This window comes from Fusarium venenatum (genome assembly GCF_020744135.1).
Source record: "Fusarium venenatum strain MPI-CAGE-CH-0201 chromosome Unknown EDB82scaffold_2, whole genome shotgun sequence".
Classification (NCBI taxonomy): domain Eukaryota; kingdom Fungi; phylum Ascomycota; class Sordariomycetes; order Hypocreales; family Nectriaceae; genus Fusarium; species Fusarium venenatum.
Genome location: NW_027072130.1, coordinates 4076960 through 4093771, shown reverse-complemented (window position 1 = coordinate 4093771; position 16812 = coordinate 4076960). Strand labels below are relative to the sequence as shown.

The following is a 16812-nucleotide window of genomic DNA, read 5'->3' as shown; positions in this document are numbered from 1 at the left end:
CGTGAGACATTTCCTGAAGTCCATGTCAGAGATGTATTACTAACCATGTATTAAGTGAGACGCACGAGTATATTATATTGCATTAATTTTTATTCAAAACTTGATCTGCATGAGAATTGGCTGATGTGTTATGTACTCATTTCTCCTCCAAGCCCTATGCATTCATACGAGGAGGGGGCTAATGGAAGGGCCTTGTCCCTAATGCTTGGCTCATGGATGCTGCAGCCAACCGGTGATCAATCCGTTTACCCGCGAACGGGCTGGGGTACACAAGGACTGTGTTCCAACGACCAACATAGTGGAACGTTTGCTAGGTTGTACAGGATCCTTCAACCCGCCCGTCCCGCGGGTAAAGCGAACACTTGGATCCTCTTGAGAGGATGCAAAAATCAGATCACAACGATACGTCCGTTCTCAAAATAACAGGAACTGTGCCTCACGAATCACTCTCGACTCCTGCTGGTTACAGTTATTGCAAACAAAAGCAAAGATCATACCCACAAAACTCTGTTGTCAACACCGATAATAATTAAATCCCCGTCTTTCTCCCCTGGAACCAATGCAACCCCATGACCGATGCAATGTCAGGACTATTATCGGTTATACATATGTATACATACATTAATTAGGTCGCGTCCTACTTTAATATCTCCCCAAGTCAGCTGCAATTCGCTTGATGGTGTCCATACCGTCGATGAAATAGCCTTCGAGATATTGGCAAGATGATGGGAGGCAAGGCTCCGATGGCTATGGCCGTTATGTGGTCGTTTGTGGCCCTGACTTGGATCTTTGTCTTTTTACGTCTGTACACACGAGCTTTCATCATAAAATCCGTCGGCCTGGATGATCACACATATTGGCTCAGTGGTGTAAGTCTCTCGTCCCTTCTACTTGGCCTTTCTAACATATTAGGTCCTCCTCCTTCTTTACACAACATTCGTACAGATTGCCGCGTATCATGGATTCGGACAATCCATGCCTGGCCCTGATGCCTCCGATCTCGCTTTCGACCACGCTGCCTACGCAATCAAGAACCAGATGATTGGACAGACGTTTGCAGTTATTGGAATGTCGGTTGCTAAGTTTTCCCTTGGATTCTTTCTACTACGTATTGTTGTCGAGAAGTGGCAGAGGATCACCATCTGGCTCGCGATGGTGACCTTGTCATTCTTTTCGGCTCTTTGCGCTATAATGTTCTGGCTTCAATGCAGACCAGTGACAAAGATCTTTGACCCTATTCGAGTCGAGGGTGTTTGCAACATTTCTGTGACTCCATATGCGGTCGCACTGGGTGGTAAGTGACCTTGCTTCTCTACCGGATACATACTTACATAGCAGTCTGGTGTGTTGTGGTCGACTTCTTCTTTGCTATCTTCCCGTGGGTCTTTATCTGGAAGCTCAACATGAAACACAAGGAGAAAATGACGATTGCTGGAAGTATGAGTTTGGGCTTTCTGTGAGTAATTTGTTGAAGATTAATGCTTCCATGTCTGACCTTGTAGTGCCGGAATTTGTGGTATCGTCCGAACTTATGAAGTTGCAACCGGATTCACTGCCAACTTCTTGTGTAAGTAATCTCAACTCACTGCACGACACGACTGACAAAACAGCGGATACTGTCCCGCTCATTATATGGTCTGCTGCCGAGATGGCCATCACCTTGATGTGCATCGGAATCCCCATCTTACGTCCACTCTGGCGCAGAGTCGTACGCGGATCGAAATTCTCCTCCGAACGATATTACAGAAGACAAGACGAAAATGATGGAGAAGCATTCAAGTTGGGTAGTGTACCTCTCGGATCGGACAAAGGGAATATTCGAGGCTTTCCAAATGCTCCCGCCAAGCTTGGAATCCGAGGGCCTGGCACTATTACCCGCATCGCTGGTGACAACCAGAGCGACGAATCAATCCTCGGACCGGAGTATCGTAGAGAAGGACCAAGCCCTGACGGCGGAATCTGTGTTAAGCAAGATTTTCAAGTAGACTGGACTGATGCAAAGGACATTAGACAATAACTGGTCCAGATGATTCGGGATCAATTGTTGGTCCTAAATGCAAGTAGTACATGTGTTTTCTGAACTGTACTCCAGGCATGCTTATCTAACATCATACTATAGTTCACTGTGCAAGACTAACAAAGTTTTTTGAGCAATAATACTCATTGTGTGTACCTAGGTATAAGAAATATAATTGGTAGATTAACATAAGCCATTTGAACTGGAATCAGGGCTTGGCTTCAGGTTTGAGTAACGGAAGCGTACTATCCCCGGGGTCGGACTTTTACCCTTACCTAGTAAGGTTGCTACAGGTCTTCTTGAGACTCAGACAGTCTGTGGTGGTTGCCTGTAACACCAGCTTGCAACATTTAAGTCGAACAGAGATAGAAGCACACGCAGTTCTACTGAAATCGTGCTGGTAGTTTAGAATTTGAAGCTTTGCAAACAGTAAAACAAGTTGAAATGCTACGGTCTGACCGCATGAAGGATCAAGTTGCCTAACTAACGATATTCTCACCTGCATGCTGGTCAGACCCCTGCTAAAGCTACAGTGTGAAATCAATAATCTAAAAATACTTCGCTACAATACATTGACGCTAATTTTACACAATATATGGTCGCTCTTCTCTTCCGTGTCGCCAAGAGGTAACACGCGGTACCCCTTCTTCAGATTGCTTACTTTTGCTATCCCTGATTGAATCAACATAGGTCGACCATTGGACAGACTCTTGATGGACCAGTGCAAGAAGGCCAAGTGAGGGTACTTTGTTCCTATAGAAATGTCCAGATTCTGGTCAAAAACAGCACCTGCCCCATGAGTCAACACAGCTGTAGTCCGGACTGTTTGACTAGGTATGTCGGGTAGAAGAAGCTCAAGCTCGACAAACACAAGGCTGTCGGCTCCTAGCCCATGTACTCGTGCCATGAGAACATCAAACGCGATGCGGATCTGCTTTGGTTCCGGTTGTGCTTTTAGCACATATCCCAAGCTCCCAGTGAACATGGCATCGTTCAACCTCATATTGAAATCGTGTGTTTGGTAGTTGAGTGCTACCATCTGAACCCCGTGCTGCCAACACTTTATTGGGTCAAAGTTGGACGAATCGACACGATTTGGATCAGGATATACTCGAACCATGTGCTGCGTGTCAATCAACTCAAGAGACTGCTCTTTGCTGATACGTTTCTTGAGCTTTGTCTCGGAAATAGAGTAAATAAAGTTCCTGTGTGAATCTATGGCGTCTGCATGGGGCAACCGCTTGCCGGCACCGTAGATAGCCAATGTCTCTAGTAAGTCTTCTTGGAGACCTTCCTGCTGCAAGCGATTTGTGACTGCGGCTCTCTGGTCTCTCCTTTCAGGCTTTGCATCAGCTTCATTATGCTTCGGATCCAGGCTGACGGTGTCACGATCTTCTTCGTCGCTGTCCTTTGAGCTTTTATCTTGTGGCATCTTGGCTTTGATCAGTATCTTTCCCCGTAGTTGGCTTGGCGAAGGTAGTGTCCTCAGACACTCCGGGATAGGCCCAGTGATTAAACTTGATCCAAATACTTCAGTCATAATGTGAGCCATAATGTCCCTTTGTGAACTGCAACAGTGAACCTCTAATGACAACCATAGAGGCAGATCAGAGCTGACAAAGGCATGTTCCTTGATAGTGTTTATCACAGATCGAAAGCTGACAGACTTTGTGAGACTGTATCCATGCTTAACAATAGGCTGACCATTTCGCCCATCCCAACAGTCGATTTCCACTGATCGGCAACCTTGGGATAGAGCTTTGATGTATCCCTCCAATTTTGAACGAGTGGCCACTTGACGACCGAGAAGGTACGTGTTGTGAGAGGTGGATATGAAGTACTCGTTGATCGGACGGTCCAGATCTTGATCCGTTGACTTATTTCGAATTGCCGTGTTTTCCTTGGAGACAAGATAAGAAGCCAGTGTATCAGGTGAGACATCAGCAGCTGACTTGATCTCTACATCTGATTGTGTTGAAGCAACAAGAGTTGTGGATGAGCCGCTAAAGCCTCTGGAGATCTCGCAAACGTTGGTGTGTTCGTCTTCCCCTTGTACATTCCTCATAAACAGCGAAAGGACTTCCGGTTGTATCCTGCTGATAGTCTTATCACCAAATATCTTGGTTTCGCGACTCAATACCATATCCAATAAAGTGTTTGACTCAGACGAGTGACTCCGTTGCAACTTCATGAGTTCGTTATTCTCTCCAAATATTGACGCATTCCCTGCCTGAAAACATGTTAGATGCTGTCTCTGGGATACAAGATGATGACTTACTGTTGCTTGCATATCGTTCTCGACGTCAGGCATAACTACTGGGTGCCTTCCAAATGCAAGCTTGCTAAGGTCGAAAAGGATGGGTATAAGAAATATGCAAACAAGGACAATGGCATGTCCACAAAGGCTGATGTACGCGACGAGTATTTTTCCCGAGTGACCTGTCATTCCTGGCAGGAATCCGATATGTACAGAGGATAAGATCATTCTGGCCATTAACAGAACACCAGGAAGTGAAGTGAAATGAGAGAATCCAATCCAATAAGTCATTGACATGAGATGCATTGCTTCACATGCTAAGAGGAGACCAACCTGTACAGAATTGTACGTTTGAAGACCACCAAGGATACATCCACGGAATAGCATTAAGAAGAAAACAACTAGGGCACAGTATTTCTGGACTTTGTTGTCTTCTCTTCTTGCACGGGTTGGGTCGTGTATAACGAGAGATGCCATCTCAGGGTCTTGTGACCAGCTCCAATAGAAGCCTGCCAGCAACAGACTCAGTACTAGTATTGCCATCACCGAATTTCGATAGCCGAAGATAGTTCCATCGACAAATTGATAAGTTGCCCAAGCGCTGAGTGGGAGCATGAAGCAGCTGAGAAATAATCGTACGACAGCCCAATACTGAGTTTTGAATGGTGATACCAAATTCGTAGAACCTGATCTAGGGCTCGAACGCGTATTGTCAAGTCGGTGAATGATGTAGGAAAATATGTAAAGAGAGATGAAGACAAGGAGTGACAAAACGAATGTATTCATCCAGCTCTGAGGCTTAACTGCCGATCCAGTCATTTGAGTCAACAGCTCCAGGCCTGGAGCTCCTGTGATCGTTCCATTGTGCTCGTAAATTCCGTCTTTAACTCCTGCTCGTGCATATGGAGATGTGTTTTCCACTATTCCGGCAGGCAGCATCAAGGTAGACCAGCCACTGAGACCAACCAAAGGTTGAAAGAAGCCGGGGTATTGCAGACTCATCGCGCCTGAGAAGAATATGAATTGGATGTATGCCAGTACATCTATTGCTCTGGCAACAAGTGGCTTCTTTTTATTGTTGGGCCTCGTGCTTCGTCGGACTGGCCAACATGCTGTGATACAAGCCAAGGCGAAAACAACGATTGGAAACCAGAGACCAAGGAGGCGTATCGCTCCGGGAACTGCGGGAGTTAAAACAGCTCTGACGCAAGATAGTGTGGTGTTGTCGGGGCTGGTTAACTCAAAGGTAGTCTTGTACGTGTCGAGTAGCTTTGACCGGTTAAATGAAGTAATAATGGTGAATTTCGACCTTGAGCCAATCCTTTGGGTTGTGAAGCAGGAGTTATTGACAATCTGACCGGAGACGTAAGGAGTGGCGTTTCCATAATCGACAATTGAGAATCGAGGAATAATATTAGAAAGGTTAACTTCGCAGGAGTTACGATCCATCAGTCCAGCAATGAGATCGAACTTCCAGTCGAAGGTATCCCTTCCCCTCTCAACCGATGCGCGGAAACTCTCAGGAATGAGTGAAGAAGAGTCATGACCCTCAGAGCAGTCTTGGAACTGAACGTATGCACCTCGACAGCCAGCTGTCAAGAGCATGTAGAGCGTAACTCTAGACAGCTTCATTGCTATCTGCTGCATTCGGCCATGGCGGATGTGAGAGATCAAATTGGGCAGTGACTGGTGGATCATGTTTGTTTGGCCCCTTGATTTTTTTGAGCTGTAGCCACTAATGACTAAGCTCGCTAATGAACTAATAATAGATAAAACAGCCAAGATTGGTGCTTTATACGAGTTGGCCCACTTGGTGCTGTTCAATGCTCCCTGGTACGGTACCAGATGGCTGGGATGTCACATTTTTCGACTCGACAGATCATTCGATGAGTCCAGGATGTATGTAAGAATTCCGCTCTATGGATCTTGTATAGTTAAAGGCCTCCTGTGAGTTTCTCTTTTTCTTTTTTTTTTCTTTGCATAAATAGTAATCTCTGCTATTGTTGCACAAGTTATATTTATAAAGTGACATGATTCATGTCCAGACACCCATGACCAAGGTTGTTCACCACCAGTGCCTCATCTAGTGTACAATTCCAAACGATGATATAACCTAGCTTCGGGTATAGATGGATCGTTAATTTACGCCTTGATCATGGTTCTCATGAGCTTCAAGCTTTTACTGCCTTCTTTCTCCGTTGATATTTAATGGCTTCTTGGCACATGTACTACCCTGAACCTTGATCTTGATGTTGAGAGAGAATGAAAGGTCTAATCTTGATCACCGAATAGTGATTTCCGAGTATTAATGTGCCTTGAAGTCTAGTGATATTTGCTCCTACAGTTCTTGATGCAATCAAAGATACACTCAGCTGGGCTAGATTTAACCGTGAGATTGAGGTTGTCTCGTTTCTTGACATGTTGCCGTGGCCAACAACAGAACTTCCGCGTACGCCTTGGTTTCCTCCATAAGATCAAATACTTGACGACTTATCCCCAAGCTTCTTCTCGGATTCTTCACTGTGTGGAAACCGGTCGAGTAAAGCCTCGATGAGTGGAATCGTCAAAGGGATTGCGCCAACGACGCCGCGATCGGCTGTGAGACAGCGATAATACCATCACTGACAAGATGACTGGTACCTTTGAGGGTAGGGTGTTGCTCCGTAGTGCGCAAATCTCTGAGAGCTCTTTTTGGGCGGGGTCGATGTCTTTGTACTCTACGTGCTCACTGCCTGGTGGGAAGTGGCATTCGGGGATAATGCCGATGCTGTCTGATTGCGGTCGTCATGTTATCCGAACAAAGTTAGTGGCCAGAGTTTGAAAGGGTGAAAACACCGGTCTGCCTTTGCATAGAATGTTTAATTTGTTTTTGTATTTTTCTTGTAGTTCGGCGTTTGCCTGGTATGTATCTGACCGTGCTCATGCGTTCTAACTAACATTCATCAGAGAACGTGACTTTACCAAGGAATTAGATAGAATACTACCTCACAAATCACACCGAAGCTGAAATGGTGATCACTCTTACTGGTCAACAACATTCTCGCGAATACTTGTTGCGTGTGAAGACTACGGCCATAATGATGGCGTATGTACCTAAACAAGCGTGAGGTGATGTCTCTGAGGTAGATACAGTATCGGTCTTCGTTCGTGTTGAGAGCTCTCGGTATTCTAGACAGGCAAATACATCATACCCTTGTCTCCAGCTCGGCCGTGATTTAAAGCCTATAACGTTCGTCAAAAGCCGAGGTCGGTTGTATTGAAACGGTACCTGCCTTCAGTTCAGTTTTCCTGCATTGAAAAATCTCAAACCACACCCCAGCCCGATCATGGTTGACCAAATGCCAAGAGTACATCTTGCTGGCAGAAGTCTTAGTGCTTACTATCAATAATGTCAAGTTATCGGAAATCGGAATATGGATGCCAAGTTTATTTCCTGAGATTCCGGCCGAAAACTTAACGACGGAGAAACTCAAGTTCAGCCCTGATCGGAGTCGGGAGTAAAAGTTGCCCAATGCGGTAATCCCGCCCGTGTTGGCTAGACATCGGGGCCGAACACTTCCAACTGACACAACGTTTGACATGAGATTAAAGTCAGGCGACAATGTCGATCATTGCGGGGGACGCCGTTCCGTCAAATTGACTTTGGCAGCCCTGAGGAGGAATGGGTACGGAAGATTGAGTGCGAACATCATGATTCATAGCTAAACTGTAATAATGCTTAATCGTATATTACCCAACGACAATTGAGAACCTTGAAGCTTAAGTTGAGGGATCAGCAGTCATCACATCCTGTCCCGTTCCCTTGTGGCATCGAGTCGATGTGGCTGATTGTCTCAAGTCTTGGCCAACTCTGTTGGTGACTGCTGTTTCGTGAGTTGATGTTTATGGAATGAGTGCATCAATTGGTCGTTCACAAAATGTATTGAAGACAAGGAATATGTTGAAAACGTAGCGAAATGATATTAATCGCGATATACTAATAAATACAAGGATATAATGCTCTTTCATCTTATGTACACCTCCTAATTCCCTTTTCATCTCGTGAAAACAGATCTAAATGCAACGTCCGTCCAATCGTTACTCGCCGGCAGTCCGGCTGCTTCTATAATTTATGTTCATAATGATATATGATGTGTGAGAGAGTGTGTGTGTGGTTGGAGAATGGTAGTTTAGGAAGAAGCTTCCTCGTCGGTGATACCCTCACGGGCGCCCTTGGAGGCGTGGTTGTGGCCGACCCACTTGGAGGAAGTAATGGGGTTGACCTTCTGGACGTACATGGTGTCAATCTCCTCGAGAGTACGGTCCTTGGACTCGATGACGAAGAAGAAGACAATGGCGACCAGGCCAGCACAGCATCCGGCGTAGACAAGACCGTAGTAGTAGTCAATGGCATCAGTGATGAAACGGGTGCTGGGAAATGTATGTTAGTGAGAGATCAATACAAAGTCAATCAAGGTAAACTTACAAGAAACCAATGAGGAAGTTGAAGAGCCAGTTGGTAGCAGTGGCGATGGCCATGCAGCGACTTCGGTACTGAGAAGGGTACATCTCGGCGACGACAGCCCAGACAAGAGGACCCCAGGTGGTAGCAAAGGCGACAATGGCCAAGCAAGAGAAGGTAACAAGAACGGTACCAGCGGCGGGGGTCTTGAGAGGGTCCTCACGGTCGAGAGCGAAGTGACCGACAAAGGCGTAGATGAAGAAGCACATCATCATCCAAGCAGCACCAATCATCAGAGAGATACGGCGGCCACACTTCTGGACGACATAGAGACCGCCAAAGGTGCATGCGCAGTTGACTGAGCCGAGAATGAGCTGGGTGACGTAGGAGTCCTTGAGACCGGTGGAAGCAAAGACAGTGGTTCCGAAGTAGAAGAAGAAGTTGATACCAGTGAGCTGCTGACCAGCCTGAAGAGTGATACCGAGGAGGGTACGGTACATCATACGGGGACCAGTGAAGATCTCAATCCAGCGGGTCTCGGGAAGAGATCGCTCCTCATCAAGCTTCTCGCGAATATCATCGATCTGGCGGTTAACACTGGGGGAGTTGATGTCGAGACCAGCAAGGTTGGCGATGGTCTTGCGAGCTTCCTCCTCCTTGCCCTTTCGGTAGGCGAATCGGGGGGACTCGGGGAGGAAGAGGATACCGACACCGAGGAGAAGAGCCCAGAGGAAGTTGAGACCGTTGGGGATTCTCCAAGAAGCGCTGCCGTCGTAGTGGTTGGTACCCCAGTTGACCATCTCGGCACACCAGATACCGAGGGTGACGAAGAGCTGGTAGCAAGAAACGATGATACCTCGGATGATGGCGGGAGCACTCTCAGACTGGTACATGGGGACAGCGACGGAGAGAGCACCGACACCAAGACCAGTAACAAGTCTACCAATGGCGTGCTGGTACCAGGCATGCTGGGAAGCAACCTCAATGACGGTACCGACACAGGTCCAGAGAGCAGAGATAGAGATGGTAGTTCGACGACCAATGGTATCGCAAAGGTTACCAGCAACGAGAGAACCAAACAGACATCCAATGGATAGAAGACCGGTGATTGTTCCTTGTCGTGCTGCGCTGAATTCGTATGTACCATCGCCGTTGGGGACTCCGAATCGTTCGCCGTAATCCCTCATCATGAAGTAACCGGAAATCTGTCCGGACGAGTATCCAAAGATCATGCCTCCCATCTAATTCAGTTAGTTTTGGTCTATATTGGTCAATTGGAGTGTTGTTGAGAACTTACAGAGGCGACGAGGCCCATGAAACAGGCCAGGAAGGTGATGCGACCATCAGTGTCGGGAGTCTTTCTCCTCTCGAGATGCTCGCCTTCAGCAGCATGCTCTTGGCGTTTGCTACTAAAAAACTTCATATTGAATGAGTCAATTGACCAATTGAGTGTTGAATGTATGTGTTGTAGTCAGTGTGTTTGTTGTTACACAAGATGTAATGTGATGATGAACCAGGACATGAAGCAATGAAAGGAGAGCGAAGAGGTGCCTTTTTTACTATTCTTTATTGTGGAGATGATCGCCGAGTACCATCGTGGGCACCGAAAAACCATGGGTCCATCTCATGACATTTGATGGTCATGCTCGAAAGCAAAAAAAGCTAACTCAAACCCCGGGGGGCTTGAAGCAAACGAGTTGCGGAGACTGACGTGGGTGAGAAGGTAAAAAAGACTTGGAGTAAGAAGCGGAGCATCTGTGAAGAGTAGAAGGCCCGGAGACTAACGTCATGGGGTATGCTTATGCTTCAGTTTCGTTCTGTTGGTGGTAGCAGTTGAGTAAGCATTCCTGGATAGTATGGGTAAGAGTTCTCCATCACCAAGTTCAACGGACCACTCCATGTCTAGTCTGTTTACACGCCCCCCCTTGTGGTATGATTGGTCCATCGGAGGTTTCCTAGTCCACCCTTGACCAGATTTATCTCCGTTCAGAAAACGGTGGACCGATACGTGAGCTCTACGTGGAGTGACATTACAATTTTTTCTCCTTGATTGCCGGCCTCCCTTCGGCATTGATGACGCACTTGGACCCTTTTCTTGGTGATGAATGGGCCCACGTGACCCATTCTTTTCTTCCAAGATCCATTGTTTTCTTCTACGCGGTTTCTGTTCTAGTCTGTTTTGTCTCTTGGCGTCGATGATCTGATCTCGGTAGAGTCTGCGTTTGTGGCGATCCAACAGCAATACAAACAGACAGATCCTTTGATGAAGGTAATAGAGGTTATTCTTTTGGCTGTCTATTGGTATTATCTTCATACAATTTACGAGACTCAATTCCTTCATCTGTTCCATCAGCTTCTCAAATTATCTCAACACTAGTCAGCTTCCTCATATTTCCGACACTCGCTCGCCTTGTCCATCGCTGAGCCCCATTTTCTCTCATGATATGACACCGAGAGGCGCCGAGTCTCGGTCCGACTGCTTTAGGAAAGGCAGGCTTCGGCACTCGCGCAGATTTTTATTTCCGATTGTCAAAATCTGGTGTTTTCATTTTTTTTTACTGGAAGTCGCCCATTGTGGCCACTCAAATTATGATGTTATTGTCACGGCACTTGGACTCCCGCGAGATACCGGATCTCATCAGATCCTTTTTTACGACGGTATATCCGGAACTAACAAAACAAGACCTACAATTGCCGCATATTCTTTTTTCTAGACTTAGGTAGTCTGCTAAACAGCCCATTCTCACTCATGCTCAAATGGTGAAAACTCGGCCAAATATCTCGAGTCTTATCCACGCCGTTGAGACTCGCCGAATTGAGCGGAGCACTTTTCTCTGTGGTTGCTCCATATTCGTCGCAGACTTCATGGATTGAGACCAAGTAATATCGCTGTGCTCGGTGTTACTGATAAGCTTTGGGAAGTCAATTGGAACAGGATAGAGCAGGGCATGCGAGATAACACCGAGAGCAGCCATTGAACCACATTTGCGACAATCATCACCCATTCTGCTGGGCAAAGCTAGAATCAATCGCATTCCAAACATTGTTCGTGATGCTATTCAAACCGTATTACCATCACCTGTCTGTCGCTCACACTCGCGCATCACAAGATCTTTTTTTTTTCTCTGCCCTTCCCGCAGAGCCTCCTTTACCCCTGGACCCATCCATAGCATCATCATCCATGCTAACTAATGCGGCTCTGCAACGGGTGGGAACGCCATGGTTGCTTCTTCTCTACCGTACCCACACGGGCCGAAAAAGGCACTCGGCGATACTCGATTTTTAGTCTCCACCCATTCCATTCAGTGGATCTTTGATGCTATTCGGACCCGAACGTTTGAGCCGTTTTTCCCCATGTCTTTTTTTTTTTTTCGCGTTACGTTACGTTACGGAACCTCACTCCCTCCATCGATCCCTCACTCCCTTCCCAGCGACTGCGAGCAATCGCGGAGAAGCAAGAAAGCACCAGATCGCGGGTTGACAGGACATGGAGAAGCGCCATATCCTTGGAACAGGCCGAGTCTAGATCATGGAGGAGAAGGAGAAACTCGGAATGCATCGTCCTCAACAGTCGACAACGGCCTGATTTATTCCATCTTGTCGAATGACGTCTGCATAATTCGTCCACCACTCTGACATTCTCGTGACAAACAATTGACAAAGTAGTATACATCAACCGAAATTAGTTAGGATTAAACACCTTGAACATTTGCAGTCTGGAACGTCCAGGCAGATGAGCGTGTGACCAACTGAACTTTTCTTTAAAGGGTCTCATATTAATATCAGATTTGAACTAAGCTAGCACCGTTAAAAGTCTGAGCTCGTAATGTTAAACGCCATGGCTGCCGCCATCACAGCCATCCTCTACTTCAGACCTCGACGAAACCGTTGGCGTACAACGTCTCACCAACCTTCTCCAACATCCAGTCCCCTCACATTCTTCCCCCATCTGGGGGAGCATAAACCGTCATAACCATAACATCTGCACAGGAACGGAACCCGGATCGGCGTCCTCGACAGCTTCCTCGGTCTTACCCACCTGTATCCTCTTTCTTCCCCAGTTCCAATCACCGTCATGGGGAACGAGACGAGGCCAAACTCTCGGTCGAATTTCTCCAACATACGCCGAAGGGCCGGGTTTTGGGTCTGTCGCCTCCCCCAGAGAGACCCAACTCTCCGCACCCACCCCCTTTTTCTGCCATGCATGCATCCAGTTTCTTTATTTTGGCTTATCGGTCCTTTGAAGGTCCGGAGAGAGAGAAAGGGCGGGCAAGCGAAAGTTTCTCATCCCGCATCCTCCGCATTTGCGAGCATTTTGCGGGTGGTAGTGGAAATCTCTGCTCTTCACATGATGGTTTATGATGTGCATGAACGTATGATTTCGGAATCACGGTCCGTTGAAGTTTTGATATGGTAAGTTTTGCGTAAATGTAGGTTTCTGATCATATCATCAGATTTTCTGGTGTTTCCGAAATACCACATCAGAGTGCCATAGAGGAAGTATGAGAACTGCCCTATATGTTACGACTTATGAGAATATTTGATGAAAAGAGAGTTGAAATTCTCGCCAAGATGCATTCATAACTTGGTGAAGACATAACTCAATATCTAACTCTGGAGTGTGGTTGAGACTGTATATTTAGCTTTACAAGACAGCACGGGACGTAAATAGGCAATTATCTATAAAATATTAACACGATACGATTAAACTATCATAGGACCCTTCAAAAGGAAAATAATAACTGCCACCTTCAACAAAAGCTAAGACATGGCCAATAGGGGCAAGGCAGACTGTCTAGTTGTATCCGTGCTACCGTTACATACCTCAGAATGATTAAGCTTCGGAAGCCTGGACTAGTCCCTATCGATCTCTAGATTCCCAGACTTCGCCCATCTTTGTTTACAAGAGCTTATCTATGGCTGAGCCACAAATCATGTGCATGCTTCCATGGTCTCGATCTGGTGCTGAAGTGTGGCGACCTCATAGTGTTTGCACAGCCACTGTCAAGGCTAGCATCTTACGATTATGATATCACTACTATAGCGTGCGTACCTGCATGAATGCGAATATTAGACGAGCCTATACGAAATTCGTCCAATCTCCATTTGCTTAGACGAGGTCTTTGCTCTGCATCTGCAAGAACACCCTGACCGCATCTTAGCCGAGCAATCTACAAGCCCCTACATGATATGAGCGTCGTGATAGAGAGTCAGCTACCATACAATTTGCTTTCAACTTCATCACGCCTTAGATCCTTCAGAAGAGTGAAACTTCAAGTGCCAATCTGTTGACGTGCGCTCAAGCGTCGAAGAAGGTTACTTCACACTCTAAAGGTTCGAAGTCAAGACCGAATTACTATATAACTTATGCCCATTATCAGTATTTCTTGAACATAATGAATCTATTTCACAGCTTTAAATCGCCGCTCCAGGTTGCACAGGTGCCTCCGGTAGTACTTCACGGCTGTCGAGTCGGGCTGGTAGCCATCACCACCAATCCCCGCAAAGCTAGATTCTCAGCATATTAACACAACCTATGAGACCCTCGCTTAATATCTCGAGGGATTTTCCGATGTAGATTCAGTATGACGCATTTGAGTTGAAACTTGTTTCCTAGTCTAACGTGCCCATCCAGCCAGAACAAAGGAGCAGCTTCAAAGCCGTACAGTTACTGTCTAATCCACAAAGTCAGTAACCTATTAATGATAGCTGGTATCAAGAGTGTAATTATCAGAGACCATCTTCCTATACTCATGTCACGACTCAACCTGTGACATGGTAACACTACAGTCTCGAATGTCCAGTACCTCGACATGATGTCCAGAACAGATATAAACTTTGAATAGACACCTAGAACTATCCAAAACTTACCATTAGCCTGACTTAATGCTTATTGAACATGTTTGTTCAACCCAGGTCCTGTGTTATGTAGCAATTGGTGAGTTGGCACCTTCACTACATCGATTCACCACACTAGTCGACCAGAAACTTGAGCTAGCTAGAAAGCATACTATCAATTCTATATCATTCTTCCGTGGTCCAGATTAAGAACTCACATGCGACTATTTTCCCAAATCACTGACCCCAATCTCTAATAAAGTACTACGTGCCTCTGTGCAACGTGACGGACTGCAGATCCCCCAAACTTGCTGCCAAGAAGCAAGGGTCTTTCGGCTTCTGACGGGACGAACATCACCCTTGGCAATATCGATCGTTTCCAATAAGTCGGGTCGTCGCATACCGGCCGATTCTTTGGTAGCCAAGTGTTTTTTTCTATACTATCAGTGTCCGCATCATCTGCTTCAAGGTTCGATTTCTGGTTTGATGTAGGCGTGAGGATACCCATCGGCGTCGAAGTGCGACATACTGCAGATCAACAGCTTAGAACAATTACAGTGCTTGCTATGAGGGAATGAGAGGGCATGATTTATCCAACGCTGCCTGCCCCCAAAGTCTAGAGCCATGCAGAAGATCCCGAATGACACACCAAAAAAGCCAGCGCACATAGATGCAGAAACACGCAAACGAGAGTGAGGGCCGAGTCCATGAATGTCGTTGCAATCTTCTTCTCAAATGCCTGCGGAGATCTCGTCTGGACCTCCAGGTCACATATCCCGATCACAATAAGCTTGAGTAAACTGCGATTGGTGGATCCATACCTAGGATACTGTACCTGAAAAAAAGCCACCAATCCAGACTGGTCTGTACTGCTAGCTTCTCCCCAACCCCGTGTTTGACTTACGGCTTTTAGGAATAGAGCTCGCGTTACCCCAGACTTTGACAAAAATGCTTGTTTAACAGCTGACTTGATCTAGAACATTGAGGCGGTGTGATTGGTCTCCCCATATGAGAAGTTGTGATATAGACAGACGGAGAATTTAGGGGCTTGTTTCCTCGAATGAGCGTTGAGTGAGGCTAGAGATGTAACATCAAACGGAGTTTCATTTGGAGAACTAGATTCCCTCTTTGGGACTCGCCCGTCATTTCAAGATGCTCATTGGTGCGAAGAGTATAGGATGCCTCTGGGTATTGATTGATACGTTGCGGTCAAGATAAGTCATGATATAGGAGTGATGAGTAGTATATAAAGAATGGTGAATCCGACAAGCCAAGAGCCTGACATCACCTCACCAGCAACACAGCAACTCGATCCCATCAATACATCTTCAGTAAACCCAACCTTAGCCCATCATGAAGTACGCTACTATCCTCGCCCTCGCTGGCGTCTCCTCCGCTGCTGTCACCAAGACTCTTCCCAAGTCTGCTGGTGTCACCTCTTTCCCTACTGCTGTTCCCGTCAAGGGCAGCTTTGATGGTGGCATGAAACGATTCGAGCGAAGCAGTATGTTTCAATGACACTATTAGTTCGAAAATAGACTAACATGGCCTAGCCAACGTTTGCCAAGGTCAGACCGAGACTGGTGAGAAGGATGCCATGTTCATTCTTGAGAACGGCGCCACTCTTTCCAATGTCATTATCGGTGCTTCTCAAGCTGAGGGTGTTCACTGCAAGGGAACTTGGTAAGTCATAATACCATTGTACTGTCGTTTCAGCTCTAACATTGCCATAGCACCCTGAACAACGTCTGGTGGGCCGATGTCTGCGAGGACGCTATTACCCTCAAGCAAACCAGCGGCACATCCTTCATCAACGGTGGTGGTGCCTTCAAGGCCTCTGACAAGATTGTTCAGTTCAACGGCCGTGGCACCGTCCAGATCAAGGACTTCTACGCTGAGGACTACGGCAAGCTGGTCCGCAACTGCGGTAACTGCAAGGACAACGGCGGTCCTCGCAACATCATCATCCAGAACTCTGTTGCCGTCAATGGTGGTGTCCTGTGCGGTATCAACACCAACTACGGTGATACCTGCAAGATCACCAACTCTTGCCAGAACAGCGGCAAGTACTGCGATCGCTACCAGGGTAACTCGGATGGCTCTGAGCCTTCCAAGATTGGATCGGGCCCTGATGGAACATTCTGCACTACCAGCGGTGTTACCAAGAGCTGCTAAATGGATTAATGAGTTATCTGTTATGAGAGACGGAATGATTGGTTTACTATTGATGAACTGGGTTTAATTCATGTACATATTCGA

At 46.6% G+C, this 16812-nt stretch overlaps 4 protein-coding genes across 4 annotated transcripts; 2 read left to right on the top strand and 2 right to left on the bottom strand.

The window, feature by feature from the left end:
• The first annotated feature begins 346 nt into the window (after nucleotides 1–346).
• On the top strand, nucleotides 347–2416 carry EDB82DRAFT_498087 (uncharacterized protein). Its single transcript, XM_025734345.2, has 5 exons — nucleotides 347–869; nucleotides 913–1294; nucleotides 1339–1456; nucleotides 1503–1567; nucleotides 1611–2416. The coding sequence occupies exons 1-5, from the start codon at nucleotides 723–725 to the stop codon at nucleotides 2015–2017; spliced, it is 1119 nt and encodes a 372-aa protein (XP_025585161.1). The 5' UTR covers nucleotides 347–722; the 3' UTR covers nucleotides 2018–2416.
• EDB82DRAFT_444649 (uncharacterized protein) lies at nucleotides 2417–5954 on the bottom strand. The gene is made up of 2 exons (XM_025734344.2): nucleotides 4296–5954; nucleotides 2417–4247 (listed from the first exon to the last, which is right to left on the bottom strand). Exons 1-2 carry the CDS (start codon nucleotides 5919–5921, stop codon nucleotides 2580–2582), a joined length of 3294 nt encoding a protein of 1097 aa, XP_025585160.2. The 5' UTR covers nucleotides 5922–5954; the 3' UTR covers nucleotides 2417–2579.
• A 2341-nt stretch (nucleotides 5955–8295) lies between these two features.
• Nucleotides 8296–10319, bottom strand: EDB82DRAFT_164475 (general substrate transporter). Its single transcript, XM_025734343.2, has 3 exons — nucleotides 10013–10319; nucleotides 8740–9956; nucleotides 8296–8684 (listed from the first exon to the last, which is right to left on the bottom strand). Exons 1-3 carry the CDS (start codon nucleotides 10136–10138, stop codon nucleotides 8444–8446), a joined length of 1584 nt encoding a protein of 527 aa, XP_025585159.1. The 5' UTR covers nucleotides 10139–10319; the 3' UTR covers nucleotides 8296–8443.
• A 5587-nt stretch (nucleotides 10320–15906) lies between these two features.
• On the top strand, nucleotides 15907–16728 carry EDB82DRAFT_524000 (pectate lyase; the record flags this gene model as incomplete). The annotated part of the gene is made up of 3 exons (XM_025734340.1): nucleotides 15907–16057; nucleotides 16107–16236; nucleotides 16287–16728. 3 exons carry the CDS (start codon nucleotides 15907–15909, stop codon nucleotides 16726–16728), a joined length of 723 nt encoding a protein of 240 aa, XP_025585157.1.
• Nucleotides 16729–16812: the final 84 nt, after the last annotated feature.

What these genes read in the sequence shown, in the direction of transcription:
- EDB82DRAFT_498087 (XM_025734345.2), top strand. Translation starts at nt 723, where the DNA reads ATGATGGGAGGCAAGGCTCCGATGGCTATGGCCGTTATGTGGTCGTTT. An exon ending in ACACATATTGGCTCAGTGGT is followed by an intron (nt 870 to 912) that starts GTAAGTCTCTCG and finishes CTAACATATTAG; the next exon opens with GTCCTCCTCCTTCTTTACAC. An exon ending in AGTATGAGTTTGGGCTTTCT is followed by an intron (nt 1,457 to 1,502) that starts GTGAGTAATTTG and finishes CTGACCTTGTAG; the next exon opens with TGCCGGAATTTGTGGTATCG.
- EDB82DRAFT_444649 (XM_025734344.2), bottom strand. Translation starts at nt 5,921, where the DNA reads ATGCAGCAGATAGCAATGAAGCTGTCTAGAGTTACGCTCTACATGCTC. An exon ending in AGAACGATATGCAAGCAACA is followed by an intron (nt 4,248 to 4,295) that starts GTAAGTCATCAT and finishes ACATGTTTTCAG; the next exon opens with GCAGGGAATGCGTCAATATT.
- EDB82DRAFT_164475 (XM_025734343.2), bottom strand. Translation starts at nt 10,138, where the DNA reads ATGAAGTTTTTTAGTAGCAAACGCCAAGAGCATGCTGCTGAAGGCGAG. An exon ending in TCATGGGCCTCGTCGCCTCT is followed by an intron (nt 9,957 to 10,012) that starts GTAAGTTCTCAA and finishes TAACTGAATTAG; the next exon opens with ATGGGAGGCATGATCTTTGG. An exon ending in AACTTCCTCATTGGTTTCTT is followed by an intron (nt 8,685 to 8,739) that starts GTAAGTTTACCT and finishes TACATTTCCCAG; the next exon opens with CACCCGTTTCATCACTGATG.